General features: G+C 49.3%; 1 protein-coding gene across 1 annotated transcript; it reads right to left on the minus strand.

Moving 5' to 3' along the window:
* Positions 1-10,135: 10,135 nt before the first annotated feature.
* CGCA056_v014965 (uncharacterized protein) lies at positions 10,136-11,582 on the minus strand (the record flags this gene model as incomplete). Its single annotated transcript, XM_037330207.1, has 2 exons — positions 10,136-11,080; positions 11,151-11,582. 2 exons carry the CDS (start codon positions 11,580-11,582, stop codon positions 10,136-10,138), a joined length of 1,377 nt encoding a protein of 458 aa, XP_037171395.1.
* Positions 11,583-15,277: the final 3,695 nt, after the last annotated feature.

The raw sequence follows: 15,277 nt of genomic DNA on the forward strand, positions 1-15,277 counted from the left end.
AGCAGCATAGAAGGTAGCAATAACTTACTGAGGGTTAACGTTAAGGCGTGAGTTGATATAATACCAGACCTCAGCCTTACCCCCTATATACTATATATCCGAACGCAGACGATGTACGAGCTGGGTCTTCAACAATCTGGACGTTCCAGGTTGGAGCTGGCCGATGGATGGGAAGACATCGGCGCGCCGGGTCAAATCAATGACCTCAGTGTTCGGCCGATTGACATGCATCAACGAAGACCTGCCTCACCCCGAGAAGGCCTTTTTTAGGATGGGGCAAAAGTAAAGTCACTGGAGCGGAGATGGGAAGACTGCTGGTGGACCATTGCTCGTTGATTGAATTTGTTGGACTTAAACTGGTCAACTGTTTTCGACTGGCTTTCTGAAAAGTTCAGCAGGTGATGTTCTTGAAGATTTGTGATGGCACCTTGTCACCATTTCGTCAAAGTTCAAAGATATCTGTCTTGATTAGAACGTCCATAACACTGAAGTGGAATGATGGTTTGAAGCTTATGGAATTGCGATTAACGGCGCTGCTTTCGTTGAGAACCGGAACAAGAGACTGCTACGTATTTGGCGAGATTTCTTTGCCGTCACTATGAACGACATAGGGCCCAAACTTCCCAAGCTGTTCGGCCATCTACTCCACCTCAGTATGTCTTTCAATAGGTTTTTGATCATGGAGCTTCGGTCAGATCATTCGAGGTCTTTCAACTTCTTGCATGACTACTTTGAATAGCTTGACTTTGAAGATTCTTATTTAAAACTTCGAAGAGGATCATATTTTCAGACAAAATCACCGCTGAAGGCTTCGACTTGGCTGTTGAAACTTTGAGCACGATGCGCGAAGACAACCATGGGTTCAAGTGATTGATGAAGACTTCTAATCACCTTTATAGTAGGAAAGAACTCGAGTGCCCAGTATGATTGGCACATTATCTCATAGAACTCATACCCAGTCGGGCAGCTCTAAAGCAAGAGCTCAAATAGCGTATATGGAACATCCTTGGAAGGATGCCTCGGTTGGAATTATGTCTAGGCAGAAGCAGTAAGTGGAACGTTCCTTTCAATGGGAAGTTGAAATCGCAGACACCCTCGCCAGGATATTACACGCCGTTCACACGCCCTGTAGGCCAAAACTGATACCATCCCAGACTTCAGTCTCTCGTTTCCGTCCGTCTGCGGATACATCAAATAATGCAACAAGGGTGGTGTGTTTCCAGTGTTTTGGGACTTAAGCCTGGGACTGTGATAGACGACAAACTGGTCTGGATCATGAGGATTGAGGCATTCATGTTGATGCAATTGTCAGGCCCAGAGATCCAGTAATCGGAGGTTGAAAGAGACGCTCTCTTTGGGACGAAATTCTGAAAATTAGACGTTCGCTTCCACGACAAATGTGAGCGCAAAAGTCGGCAGGTGGCCCTCAAACCTCAGACGAATCCGGTCCGTTGCAGGTTTCAGCCACACTGCCAGCACTGCAAGCACAGTCAGTTCCATGCATTACACGTCAACGGTTCGCACTCTTCAAAGCTGGACAGTGCTGCAGGATACGGTTTCCAACGAGAACATGATGCACCTTGTTATGGAACCTAGGCAGGTGCGCAAAACGTTCTCTACACATTCCGCTTCTTCTTCTGGCTCTGCTTGACGTCGTCTCCGACACGGAATGAGATCGTTTTGGAGTAGACCCGAGCTTCCGCACTTGGGCCAAAGGTTCGCTGCGAGGCGAACAGACAAACAAACTCAAGCTGGCTCGCGTACCCAACATAAAGTTTTTTTCCACTTGACCCCCATGGGGCCTGCGGGTTCTATAGGCATTATTACATTCCCATAGTCCTACTTGCAGCTGCAGCTCTCAATACCTAGCCCATATCTAGATCAAGCGTCACCACGCCACAACCCTGACAAGGTTTACTTCGGCCATATGTGAGCCGAAAGCGAGATATTCTGAGCATGATTGCGGCTGAATCGTTCGGCGAGCCGAGCAAAGCGTCGTACTCTGCGATGTGGGTGCCTCCAAGACGTAGAGCGGCATGGGAAGATGAGGACACCTTTCTCATGTTGACGGGGTGAAAGTTTGTTTCATTTATTTTGACCAATGAAGCGCGAGGGGCAAAAAGCAAAGACTGAGGTGTTGCTGCCAGCACTTTTGCTTTGTTCTCGATCATGGATAGTCTCCTTTTACTGATATGAGTCATATGTCTGCGCTGCTCTCATCCATAAACTCACTGTGCGATATGAAATCTGATTGTAGATGAGCTTTCTCGTAATATTAAGCTGCGCAGCTAACATCGCATGAGACGTTTCAGCTGAGTAGCATCTGTCTGGCTGCAACACTAATCCAAATGATTAAGAAGTCTTTATAATAGTTATTAGTCTTAACATAACATCACATGATCTAGAGATTTTATTCCATGCATCTTTCAATGAACTTAAGTTTACATATGCATCACGATTATTACGGCTTGGATGCTAGCTAGCCTCTTGCTGAAAAATCAACAAAAAGGGGGGCGACGACGGACTAGCAACCACAAAAAGACATACAACACCGGGCATTCGCCGGTCGTCACCGACCCGACTACTACTCCAGCCCTCACTGGCTTATCTATGGGAGAGCGGACGGGATCCCGAGTTCTACAGTGGGTATGGTCGTATGTGACATTTCCCTGAGGTTGACAGTTAGATCTAGCAAGATGCATGCAATTTTGGGCCAGAGTGCAGAGTGCGGCGTGCTGTGACTCTCACGCATTACTTTAGACCCGAGAGATAACTGGTGACGGCAGTTTTGCAATTACGACCGGGGCAAAGTACATGTATTTAAAGTCACATTCCGGCCACGGCGCTCAAAAGATCGCTACAGGCTCTTTAATAGCGCTTTCGGTGATGATGTTGAGCACGCCAGGGCATTGCGGGCGAGCCAAACAGCTGCAATCGACTGGTTGTGAAAATAATTGCCTTTGAAATGGAGTGCCATCCCTGCCCTTCCATAGAAACGGGAGTCAGATCACTAGGAAGCAAATGAACCATTTGGGCTCAGGGAACTTCCTGCGGGCAAGGGGTCGCCCCAGCGCAAGGGATGAGCAAGTTCTTATTGTTTCTCACGAACGGCAAGATTTCTCGGTGTCGAGTGGAGCACCAAGCCGGAGGTGTGGGGCAATCGGAAAATGGCTCCGGGGGTCATCGGAATGGAACCCGGGTCAAGTTAGACCAACCTGTGACGGCTTCCACGTTTGACTCGCAGCTGGTTCTTCATTTACTTGTTCCATGACCGGTATCTTCTCTACCCCACTTTGGATTCCTCAGACGCCGGTGCGAACTGACTTGTCAGCTTGGAGCGGGAATCTCACTACAGAGCCCTGACTTCTTTGCGGATTGCACAGCCTGAACAAGACTCTCGCGACACCTTACGCCCCTATTCGTCACATTGACTAAAAAGCTGGCAGATGGCTATCTCACCTCCAAATAACCCGTCGAGCGGAATAACGGACAGAATCACGGGAATGTAGATGCCCCACGATCAGAAAAACCGCGCGTCCTGGATGAAGATTAATTGGGTTCCCCCAAACAAGGAGCAACGTCATCGCAATAGGCAGGAGATGAGCGAACCCGGCACAAATGTGCATGCCCTCGTGCCTTTTCGGCCTCATTTCGCCTCTCAGTCGTCTCGCCTCACCACAATTCAGAAGCCCCTGGCGGTCAGCTTAGTAAATTTTGAACAGGGCTCCATTTCTTCATTAATCGTCAACAAGAGTCAGTGACCGTCTCGCCCATGGTACCTGCCCAAGGGCTTCTTTCGCGTTCGCGCATAGATCCGCATCACACACTCAGATACGCGACCCTAGGAGTCATCGTCATTGAAGTGATACCAATGCCCTGTGACCAGTGCCAGGAGTTCAATCGCCTCCTCGGTTATCTTAGTCCCAAATGCCGGTTAATACTTCGCAGCGGGCTCCTTTCGGCTATTCTCTGTTTTCGAAAGCGACACCTTCTCCCTCGCCCCATGAACCACATCATCGCCGTGACGAATGCTCAAACAATCAAGATAGTTTGACCTGCCGATGAAAGTGCCCATCGCCGAATCAAAGTCACGACCCTACACCATGAATTGTTCTTCCAAATGAGATACTGCAAGTGCAATAGTCGAAACGGAACGATTTGTCCTCTCAATTTCCAGCCCCACGGTCCCACGGGCGGGCAAACACGACCTGTTTCCGAGTCCAGACCTGAGATTTGTCAAAAGAGTCTCAGGAATTGATATCAACCGCGCCAACTTTGATATGCTGAGGCCATGATATTCAGAAGAACGGATGTTTACTAACTACTGCAATAGCCTATGGTCGCTGCGTTTGGAATCTCATCGTATGTTCAAGCTGAGGCTTACAAGAAGATTCAATCTGGAGATTTTCCGTCATCAGCTACTTGCCGCCTCTGACTGCTCTACGTCACTAGTATCGCCTTTTCATGACACCAATACGACGCCCAGGTGTCTTTGATTCAGCCGCCGCCTTGATAGGACGGGCCTGGCCTCATGCTGCAGTGAGCAGGGTGAGGAGGGTGAGCCAGGCATCTTTGCACAAAACCGGTAAATGAATTGGGGCCAATCCTTTCCACATGAGGAGCAATCAAGAGCTAGAGTAACAGATCTCAGGCGAATTAAATCTGGATAGTCACGTGAATATTGAGACACTGTCTTCTCACTTGTGGACAACAGCTACCGTGGCGCAGCATTCACGGACATTGACATAAGCCTCATGCTGACTGTCGGCTTTCCACGTCCTACATTGCCTGATTATAAATTCATAGCCTGATCTATTATCAATCTTGAACCGCAACTCCGAGGGGTCCATCACCAGCGAAGATGTCTGAATCCATACGCGTTGGTCTTTCTCGACCTTTTACAAGTCTGTGGGCTTGGCTGGCCCCCAATTCCGAATCATCCCTACAAGTAAGGGTCCATGGCACATGTGGCGCGAAGTCCTTCTGACATATGTGCTTCTTGTCCTAGAGTCTTATCCAGAGTGAGCACCGGAAGCGTGAAAGTGTACCTCAACTCCATCTCCATCCCCTCACGAACTGCGTCCTCGGTTTGGGGAAATCAAGGTTTTTCTCGCTGACCTTAGACTTTGTTCCTTGGCAGCTGAGTTTCAGATGTGTTGGCGCACCTTTGGAGAGTCAAGAGCTTCCACGGCGTAACGAAGTGACAATCTTCGTTAATGCTGTCGTAAATACGACGGTTTTGGGTACTCATACGCTCAGAGTGCCACTCTCGGATAGACTTTGAGCGAAGGCATTTGAAGTGCTAGCCAGCCTTCGCGAAGACAGGCTTTTCCCATACTTTTTCGACGGAGGACAAGAGGGTCGGTTCAAACGTGCCTTATTGGAAATGCCAACGGAGAATGCACGGCTAATATCTTCAGTTCACAGAGAGCTTCAGCAAACTTTACGAAAGCCAGATTGCCTTTTACGATCAAGGCTTTGCCATAGCAGCTTCTATGTATGTTGCAAGGTCATGGCTTGAAGAATGCATGAAGAACCACGACGAATGCCACCGCGATCTTCGCTTCGAATGTCCGCGGCGTCTTGTCGACCTAGATTCATTGTACGATGAAGACCAACACACTCTCTCAAAGATAAATTGCCCGCAGGAGATCAACAAAGTCGAGACAAGTCGCCTTCACAAACCCCAATATCTCGCTGTCAGCGATGGCCAGATAATCCAGACACGAATCAGCAGCTCCACCAAGCCACGGAAAGCCGTTTCTTGGATGAGTTCCCGACCGCAGACCTTCCACGCGTTTTTTGCGACGCTTTCACAGCAGCAAGAATGTTGGGCTTTAGATATATATGGATTAATGCCTCGGTAAGTTTCTTACTGCCGTACTTTCAACGCTATCTTGGTCTTCCTGACGCATTGCGCATTAGTGTATCATGCAGGGAAAGGGGGGTGACTGGCACACGGAAGCTTCCCAGATGGCGTCGGTATACGGCAACGCCATACTGACGCTCTGCTTTGGCGACGGAACCGACCAGAAGCTACAGATGCCCAGTACCCATCATGAAGCACCGATGAAGCCCTGCAGAAGCGAGCGGCATAATTGCACTCTCGAAGAAGCCTCTAGGGCAGCATTAAGGCCATTTATAACAGGAAAGATTTCTGAAATTGACAAAAGAAGCCCTGAGTCCATTTACCGCTGGCTCGAGTCTACTGGTAACTGTCCATTCAGGCCCGAAAGTGAAATCAACCAACGAGGCTGGACTTTCCAAGAGAGATTACTGTCAAGAAGAGTCCTGAGTATCACGAGGAGCAGCCTTTTCTAGGATTGTTGCCGTCTTAGCGCAGCTGACACTAGACCTTCCGGCTTACGGGGTGATTATTCAACTGGTTTTCGAGACTCCGATGAGAGAAAGGTCAAGAAACAGCTACTCACCAGGAACCTAGATTTCTCCGAGGATCCTTGGCACGACATTCATCTCACCTGGAGAAGAATCCTCACGGACTACACAAGAAGAAAGTTCTCGCGTATCAGTGACCGAGTCATAGCTATTGAGGGTGTAGTGCAATGCCTAGCAGCTGTCTTGAATGAGAACGAGAAGTGTGTTCTGGGTATATGTGAAGGGGACGTTGTCCGCTCACTCATGTGGTTCTGCGACTATACCACCGTCGAGAGTAAGAGTAGCAACGACATTACTGCCCCATCGTGGTCTTGGGCTTCAGTCACGGTTCCGATTCATTACAAGCTATGGCATCCTCTGGAAGGTTTCACAAACCGCAGAAAGGAGTCAGTACACCCATGCATTCGCCTCTTGTCTATCAAAGCCTCGCCGACGTGCCCCGCCTTATTTTCTGACTTTACCGGGGTGGTCGTTCTTCGAGGCCCGCTTGCTTGCGTGCAGCGGAATCATTTGTCCCGTGAGGGATGCAAGCTGTCAATGGACAACCGCTGGACGAGGAACGGGCCAGATATGCGACGTTATCTCGAGATGGGTCCATGGAAGATCGCTTCCAAGGTCCCCGTACTGCTAATCTTTTGGGAAGGCGCTTCGAGGATTCACCAGACCGTCTACTGTTTAGTCTTGGCCCCCGAAAATTCAGAGCTGGTGTTTCGGAGAATCGGGGTCTTGGTCATTGCTTTTTCGTCCAGACGTTTATGCGTAAACGACCCTGATCTTTGCGAAGGCGAGAGGTGTAACCCTAGCTCCCCGCGACTCCCCGCATCCAGACGAGTCTTTCGACACATCACAGTCATTCATCGCCGAAGCTTTCCTAGCTTTCGACGGAGACGGCGTGAATACAGGCGCCAGGAGCTCTCGGTCAGACCATCCAGGGTTCGCCGTAGTCTTTGGCTTCTCGTGGTTTTCAATTAATGGACCCGTTAGGAATCAGGACACCAACCCTAGCATTTCGCATTCAACGCTCGCCATATCCGGTGTGCCAATGCCTTCGGATAACCTCAGATCACGCAAGTCAGAAAAGATGAAGAGAAAATGCTAAGGGACGACACAGACTATAGGACTATTTAATTAAATTAGCTGCCGTGTGCAAAACTAAATAGAAACTATTAGACTAATACGTCTAAATCTACTTATTTTTATTGCTTTATTTATTTTAAGTATTACTTTATTTAAAAGCAGCTACTTTTAAGTAAGCCTTAAAGTGAGTAAAAAACACTTAGATAGTATATTCACTAGCTTATAAAGGCTATATAGGTCTGATAACTTATATAAGACTTTAAACTACTTAGTCCTATTATAAGTGTCTATTCTTATAACTAGCTGCTATTAGAAAGACAGTTAATTGTTTTCATTATACTACTATAATGAAAGAGCGTGGAGGATATAGAGAGACGTTTAAATACTCATCCCTTAGCTATGCCTAGCTAGATATAACTAAGGAGCCTTATCTCTAAACTGCCCCCTCCCTATATCTTATGTTGAGAACGTCCGGCTAGCTTGCGATTATCAAGATTCTGCTATTTTAGATCTAGTCACATCTTGGCGATTTATTTTCAAGTGCAACTGTCGTAAGCTTTATTCTTGACAGTATTCTTTCAGCAGCTTTTAGCCCATACAACTCTACCACTTTATAGTAACTGAGGCACTGTCAGCCAAATTTACCTCAGCGTGGAGCCAGAAGTAGCACTTCTTTCAGCCACATTTCAACGAACAAATCGTCAATTACGGGATCACGTATCCCTCACCACCCTGGACTGAGCGTAGCCCATGGTCGTTGTAGTTCTAGCCCCCTCAACCTTCATGTCGAACGATAGTTCATCATTTGCCTTTTATCCTATTCAGCAGAAGGATGCTATCATACAGCCCAAACGGTCAAACACCATGCTACGATTCTGGACAATGCAGCGAAATTGACAAACGCGTCATGACTCAGGGCCGCAACCTTGCTGACAATAAGTCGCTGAAGCGGCGTTCGTACTGGCTTAACCAAGCATGCGATTCGTGTCTCTACGTGGTCGGCCTTGCCCTTGCCTTCCTGGTCACACGAAGCGGCCCGGTAAGCCATACCAACTCGCTGGAAAAAGGGCCAACAAAAGTTCGGTGGAAAGGGGCCAGACAGGTCCGTTGTAGGCTCTTCGCCTATACAATATCCTGCCGCATCAGTGAGACTCAGGGTCGCAAGTCAAAGACACTGACCAAACGACCCGTCGTATCGAAAGACACCCCTACCATGGAGGTCGTCTGGGCAGATTGGCCATGAATTCCCCTCCTTGTGGAAAACGATAAATATGCTTGCTCAGTTGAGTCCGGTGGTGGATCCGTTTACGGTCGGAGTATGCGCGCCAGTGTGCGCGCGAGTAGCGTCTTAAGCAAGTTGCACCTGCAACCTGGCCGCAAAACAGAGCAAATGTTAACCGGTAGCTTGTTCCATTTGCGGTTGCGAGGATTCGAAAAGTCCTTACGGGCATCGCTCCCGTTTCAGGGGTCCCAGCGCCTTGTTGTTTATGTAGCCATTTGAAGGTGAAGTTGGCACCAAAAGTGCTGGAACTCTGCATCTCGGTGAGCCATCTGTCTTGGGGAGAGCGAGATACCTGCATAAGTGCTGCTTGGTCTTGTCTCGACGGCTAGGGCTGAGTAAAGCTTTTGTAAAACTGTTCGGTAAGCTCACATCGTCTTTCTCGGGGCATTTCGGTGTCGCCGGCTCGAGTCATCAACTAGCGGAATCATCAGTATGGGGGGGGCAATTGATTTCTTGGTTGAAGAAGGACAGCAGCGTGCCAAAAAGGACAATTCCCTTGGTCATATATCTGTTCGGCGCGACAGGAAAGTGGCGAGCCCCGGTTCAGTATCTCGCAAATATCCCGCCGGCGATCGCTCTCTGCCGGAGCGAAGTGGGCGGTGGCTGGAGAAACTGGTGTCTTGTCGCAGGGATAGATATTTGCGAGCATTTGCGACATTCAGGTCAGGTCACACGGCGGTAAGATTTTATCCAAAAAAGGCCACGTATATGACGTGAGTCTCATACTATGACACACCGGTGCAGGTTTGAAATCGCAAAGACATCACCGGTAGAAGCAGCACGGTTGTCTGTGTGCGGGGTGTCTTGTCCCCGGAAGCTGGACATGGTGACGTGGGAGACTTGGGGTTTCTCACTGGGGACTTTTGAGTGGAATTCCTGAAGCTATTCGTTGCTGTCTCTTGAGATGAAAATAAGAATGCGGTTCGGCTTGTCACGGATGTAGGTCCGGCTGCTTGTCTCTGAGACAGGGGCACTTAGCAAGGCGTGGGACTGCTACTAGTTGATAAAGCAGGCCTGGGCGCAGTCTGTTGAAAAAGAGGGCGCCCCACGGCGGGGACTTGTGCCATCCTTTGTTCTGCCTCCATCCAAACGCCTGATCTGGTCTGTAAGGCTCTCGTCTCGCTTTCAAGCTGTTCGATGAGGGCTACAAGATCGACTTGGCCTCGCGATGCAGATATTATGATGAAAACGCCGACACGCGCTGAGAATGGCGCCGGACCACCGTCAACGCTGATGAGCTTCGCAGTCAGCAATCCATATTCCCTCAGATCATGCACGTACTCCGTCATTCATGTCCTAACGGGGGAGGGACAGTGGGCCTGGAGGCTGTGCTTCGTAACGTCGTTGATTATCATTACCGTTATGAACATGGCCGTCTCCTCATCCAATGCGAAGGATGACACGCTGAAACCACGGCCAGTACGTCTCTTGTATCCAATTCCCAAGCAGTTGCAACACTGCAAACACCTTGTAGATCCCCTCGATTGTCTGCGTAGATCCGATTGGCATCTTGTGCCAGAGGTTGGTTTTCCCATTCGCGGCACGTGTCGCCGCAACAAAGTACCACTCGTGTCCCTGCACAATGATCCCGGGCAAAAGCGTCAGCCCGGCGGCTGCCGCTGGCGAAGGCCGGGGCCTTCGAGCGTCGTCTCCAGTCCGGGGAACCACTACACCACCCCTGACCCGCGTGACGAGGTCATCCAGCATATCCCAGTGCGCGAGAAGCCAGGCGGCCATCTGGTTCTGTGCCTGTGTCCAGTCATGCCCTGTGAGCTTTGTTTCCACTGAGAGTGCAATGGGGCGCTGGAGGAGCCCAGCGGTGTCAGTGTGGTTGATGGACTGGAATGGGGAAGCGAGAGTCGTAGCAATCAGCTCGGGGGAGTCGTCTTTGACATAAACGCAGAAGTCAACCCTCTTGTTATGATGGGCTATTTTATCGAACCGCGCGTAGTCTGCGTGGATCTGGGCCGTGGTACTAAGGTAGTTGCAGTCAGAAACGAGAATCCAAGAAGGAGGGTGGGGGGTGGGGAGGTAGGCGCACCAGCTACAGACGCCCATCTGGTGAAAGTGGCGGAGGGCGGCATAGAGCAAAGGATAATGGACAGCACAATTCCAGTGGCCCTCGTGATGGCTCATCTTCTCGGCATCATCGGCTTGTCGCCATATCTCTTTGACCCACTCGACAGTAGGCGTAGGTCCCAGTTGATCACGGCTAGACAGGGGTGTTGAATCCTGGGCAGCATGACGCGGGGGAATACGGGCGAAAGACTTGTTCTTGACCCAGCTGAACTGTCGACTGCGCTGCGCCTGGGAAACGAGGGAGTTCTGTGGAAAGATAGTGGTTAGGTGACTGAGGCGACCTAGTCAGACAGATGAGGCAGGGAATAGAACCGACCTTGTGTGTGGGGGAGACAATTCCACTGCCCTCTGCGAGATTCTCTATGCGGCTCTCGAGTTCATCTAACAGAGTAGGTCGGTCCATGCCACTCCCGAAGCTGACAGATTCGATGGCATCCTCCAGGCTCATGACGGCTTTTTGTTTCCGTGGACTCGGTTGGCGCGGGCGCTTCTTCCCCCTGGAAGCTGATGTCCCAAGGGAATGTGCTGAGCTGTTGATGGAGGAGGTCGTGGTGACGCTTCTCGAGTCTACATCCGACACAGCGGCCTCCGAAGCCATCGTCCCCATCGTCCTCTGTTGTTTTGGCGCCCTCGGGGTGGAATTGGGGTCCGGGAGGGGTGCCGACGGCTGCGATGAGTTTGTATTCTGGGCGTTGGCGTCATCCTCGGCGGGCTCGTCATCGTAGTATTCTTGCATGGTCGTGTCCATGTTGGGACTTTTGGGGGGCGAGGGCAGACGGTGCGATGGCGATGGCGATGGCGATGTCGATGTTGGTGCCCGCTTGCGCTTGCGGCTGTTGCTGTCGCTTTCGTGGTGGTTGAGATATTCGGCAGGATACCTGGGCAGAGAGGATATCCAGGCGAGAACGCTATCTTGCGACTGCATTAGGACTGGATGGGCAACAGCGAAGCGCATCGAATGGTCGATGATATGACGATGCGTGGATGCTGGGCTTGTCTTGTGGATGGGTCAACAACTTTGTGGTGCGGATTCGGGGATTCGATTTCGGACCACGGTAGCAGGGCCACAGCAGCGTACTGCGTAGCGTCACTGGAGCTTGGGGGTTGGCTGGGTGACCTCACCTCACTCAGTGTCAGGGTTCAATAGGTGCCCTATGCCAGCTTACCTAAGGTAATGGAACACTTGGGGGCGGTAAAAAGGGATGTGGGGCACTCCCCAGAGCCAATGGCAGCCCATCGACCAGTTCCAGCGAGTACAAGGCCACTTGTGCACGGGCCATCCCACCTGCTTACTCAGATTCTTGGTGCTCCCTGCGCCTAGTGACATCGCATCGCACTAGGTAAGGTACCTTAGTAGCAGGCCCCTGGGGATAGCAACGCCACATGGCCCGCGCCACACATCAAGCACAGCCATATTGAGCACGGCCACATCGAACACCATCATTGGAGGTATCCGTTCAACAATCGAGTGGATTGCTCCTCCACCAGCGGCCGAGACTTCAACCCTCTCGTCAACTCTCAGATGCGGCTGGATTTAAATCTGTTCGTACATGCTGTTGCACCTTTTCCAAGTCCATCTGTGGTCGGAACGAAAACAAAATATGATGATACGTCGGTCGTGATGCCGTCTCAAGCACTGCCAAGTAGAGGCGTTATCAGCCATCGTCCGCAGAAATGAATAGTGACATCTTTGAAATAAGTGACAGCATACCAGGAGCTTTCCCACCTTTTGATGCTCCGAAGAGACCGTGCACAGGAGCAGGGGCGAGTGGACATTCGTGTCCACCGTCACACGCGATCCTTCCCGCAAGTTCGTCAGTATGGCACTTATGATAAAGAAGCTGAAGACAAACCCTGCGACGGACCTTATACTGGATCCTGTTACAGACTCTCAGTGTCCATGAGTGTCAATTGTGCACGCGAGTTGACCGATGGGGACAGTTCCACCGTTCGAAGCACACAAATACACCCGAGCAGACGACAAATAGATCGAGTGGTTTCGTATGTCTTGCTGCGGTGTTTTGTCTGTGGAACGTTGTTGCCTGCTCTCTCGGATACTATATGAGCCAATTCATTTGTGTTCTCCGACCTAAATGAGGGTTAGAGATATTGCGCTCGTCGATGACCATGATGTTTTGCATGCGGTACCTCGGACGTTATCAGGTTTAGTTGTGAAACTATTCACACGGACCTGGTGTATATGGAAAGAGAAAGAAAGACGGAGGGCAGTTTCGGGATGTCTAGATGCTGTGCATGAGTAGTCTGGGGGTTCTTCATGTCCGGTTCGTGTCAGGCACGCCGCACATATGGCTCATGCTGGCCCGGCATGGGAGCAGAACTAGAATCAAAACCAAAATGCCAAAGACATGTTGAAAGCCACTTCACCACAGCTTCCAATAAGGCTGGGCCCCAAACAGCAGGGAAGTCAGACTCTTGAAGCGTAAGCACAGAAATCCACGAGATGAGCCGATGATGCCGGAAGAGTGAGCTGGGATAGATCTCCAATAATAACTCAAATCAATAGCACTTTGACGGTAGAACCAGAATCCCAATACCCAATCGAGTCAAACAAAGGCTATTGATCTCTTGAACTGGCCTGGGCCAGATGTGGGAGTTCATCCGTCCTCTTCAACGTTCCCACTCTCCACCCTCAACCCATCGATCATCACCCTAGCTACTTCCCCTTTTCCGAAACTCTTGGTACTGATGCCTCTCATGCTGAATACCTTGGTCACGATGCCTGTGCACGAAACCACAACTGCAAGACTTCGTTTTCAGCTGCAGTTGTGTCAAATATCTTGCGATATTCTCACGTACATCCTCACGTGCATCGCAATTCATACGCATGGCTTGAAAATTCTCGAAAGGGCTGGCTGTTTCGCAAGCTCTATGTGTCTTACTGAACACCACGAGAGTTGTTTTTCAGAACGTTTCAACTGCGCAATCTATCCTATTACCATATTGACTCGAACCCATCTATTTGCAGGCGAGACACAATGGCGTGCCTGGATCGAATGAAGTGGATCATCCTCATTCGGCACCAGACGCTGTCCAGCTTTTGCCTGACTGCCGTTACTAGGGGTAAAACTGGAGGCAATCCGACATGTTATAGATATTGCTGGAATCTCAAATGAGGCCCAGTGTGCACAGTAAATGTGGCGGGCGGTCGGAAGCAGACATTTGTAGATTTCGCCGACTTCCCATTGATATTCTTGCTGCGCTACAAGGTGATGCCTGTTCGGGAATGGGCTGGCCCGCCTACACGCCCTCACATGGACAAATACTTCATACCTTCTCACGCCTCGATGCTGGAGGATTGGGAGAAATGGACGAAATCATGAGCTATAGTGCAACTGGCCTAGTAAGAGTGGGTGAGCCTTGAAAGGTCACTTAGATGAGGCATGGTAGCACCAAGGCGTACGTTCAAAATAAATCTACCAACGATGAGTTATAAAACCGTGCGATATGAGAATCCGGTATATCTCATGATGGTGGTTGTCTCATTCAGACCACTGCATTGCGAAGAAGATGTTGTGATTCTCCGAAAGATAATATCATCAATTTATTATGGTAAGTTTGCTCGCATCAAGACGCAGAGTAGACCCCGTCTGGTAAATGTGGTCGGAAGGCCGAGAAACGGCGAAGAAGGCAACCTCAAGTCGGGCCACAATCGTCAGATGTCGCCGGAAGAATCATGGTGTACTTTTGCCCCAGACTCTGCGTTTTGGACACGTGCTCAGAAGACAGTAATTGGCTTCTTCTCGATGATTCCATGGGCCCATGGTGATCTACGTAGAAACTAGATATGTCCGAGTTAGGCCAGTGGACAGGTATTTCCTTATAAACACATAGGATTTTCGGAAATTCGTTGAATTCTAAGAGTAAATTTGCAATAGCTACTTGAGTTTTAATTATTTTTAACTACCTTCTTCCACACTAATAAGTTAATATTAATAATAACCTAGGTTGCTGAAGTCTAAAGCTTAGTGCTTTAAATACTATAAACTATTATTCTCTAAGGCGAAGAGCCTAATTATAAGGGAATTAATATTATAGAACTGAAATTAATACTTCTAAAAAGTTATTCAATCTATTTGCTTACCTTCCTCTAATATTTCAGTAACTTCCAGCTAGTATAATTATTACTAACTCTTATAGCTTTATTAACTTTAGCAAATCAAAAGGGCATATATATTAGCTAGAATATAGGGGGGGTAGTAAAAGTGCTAAGCTAGAAAAGTGGTATACTATAGGGGAGTTATTAAGGCTATCAGCAGAGATATAAAATAGGATAGAAAACCTTTAAAGCATAAAACTAGAGGGTAGTATGCTGCACTTAGATTCTATATATAAGTCGCCTCTGATATTTTATATAACTGCGATATTTTTTTTACTTATTAAGTTGCCTCTTAGTGTTTTTATTATAGTATAAGCTAAACTAGC

Source organism: Colletotrichum aenigma (assembly GCF_013390185.1).
Source record: "Colletotrichum aenigma strain Cg56 chromosome Unknown KSG_Cg56_contig11, whole genome shotgun sequence".
Classification (NCBI taxonomy): Eukaryota; Fungi; Ascomycota; class Sordariomycetes; order Glomerellales; family Glomerellaceae; genus Colletotrichum; species Colletotrichum aenigma.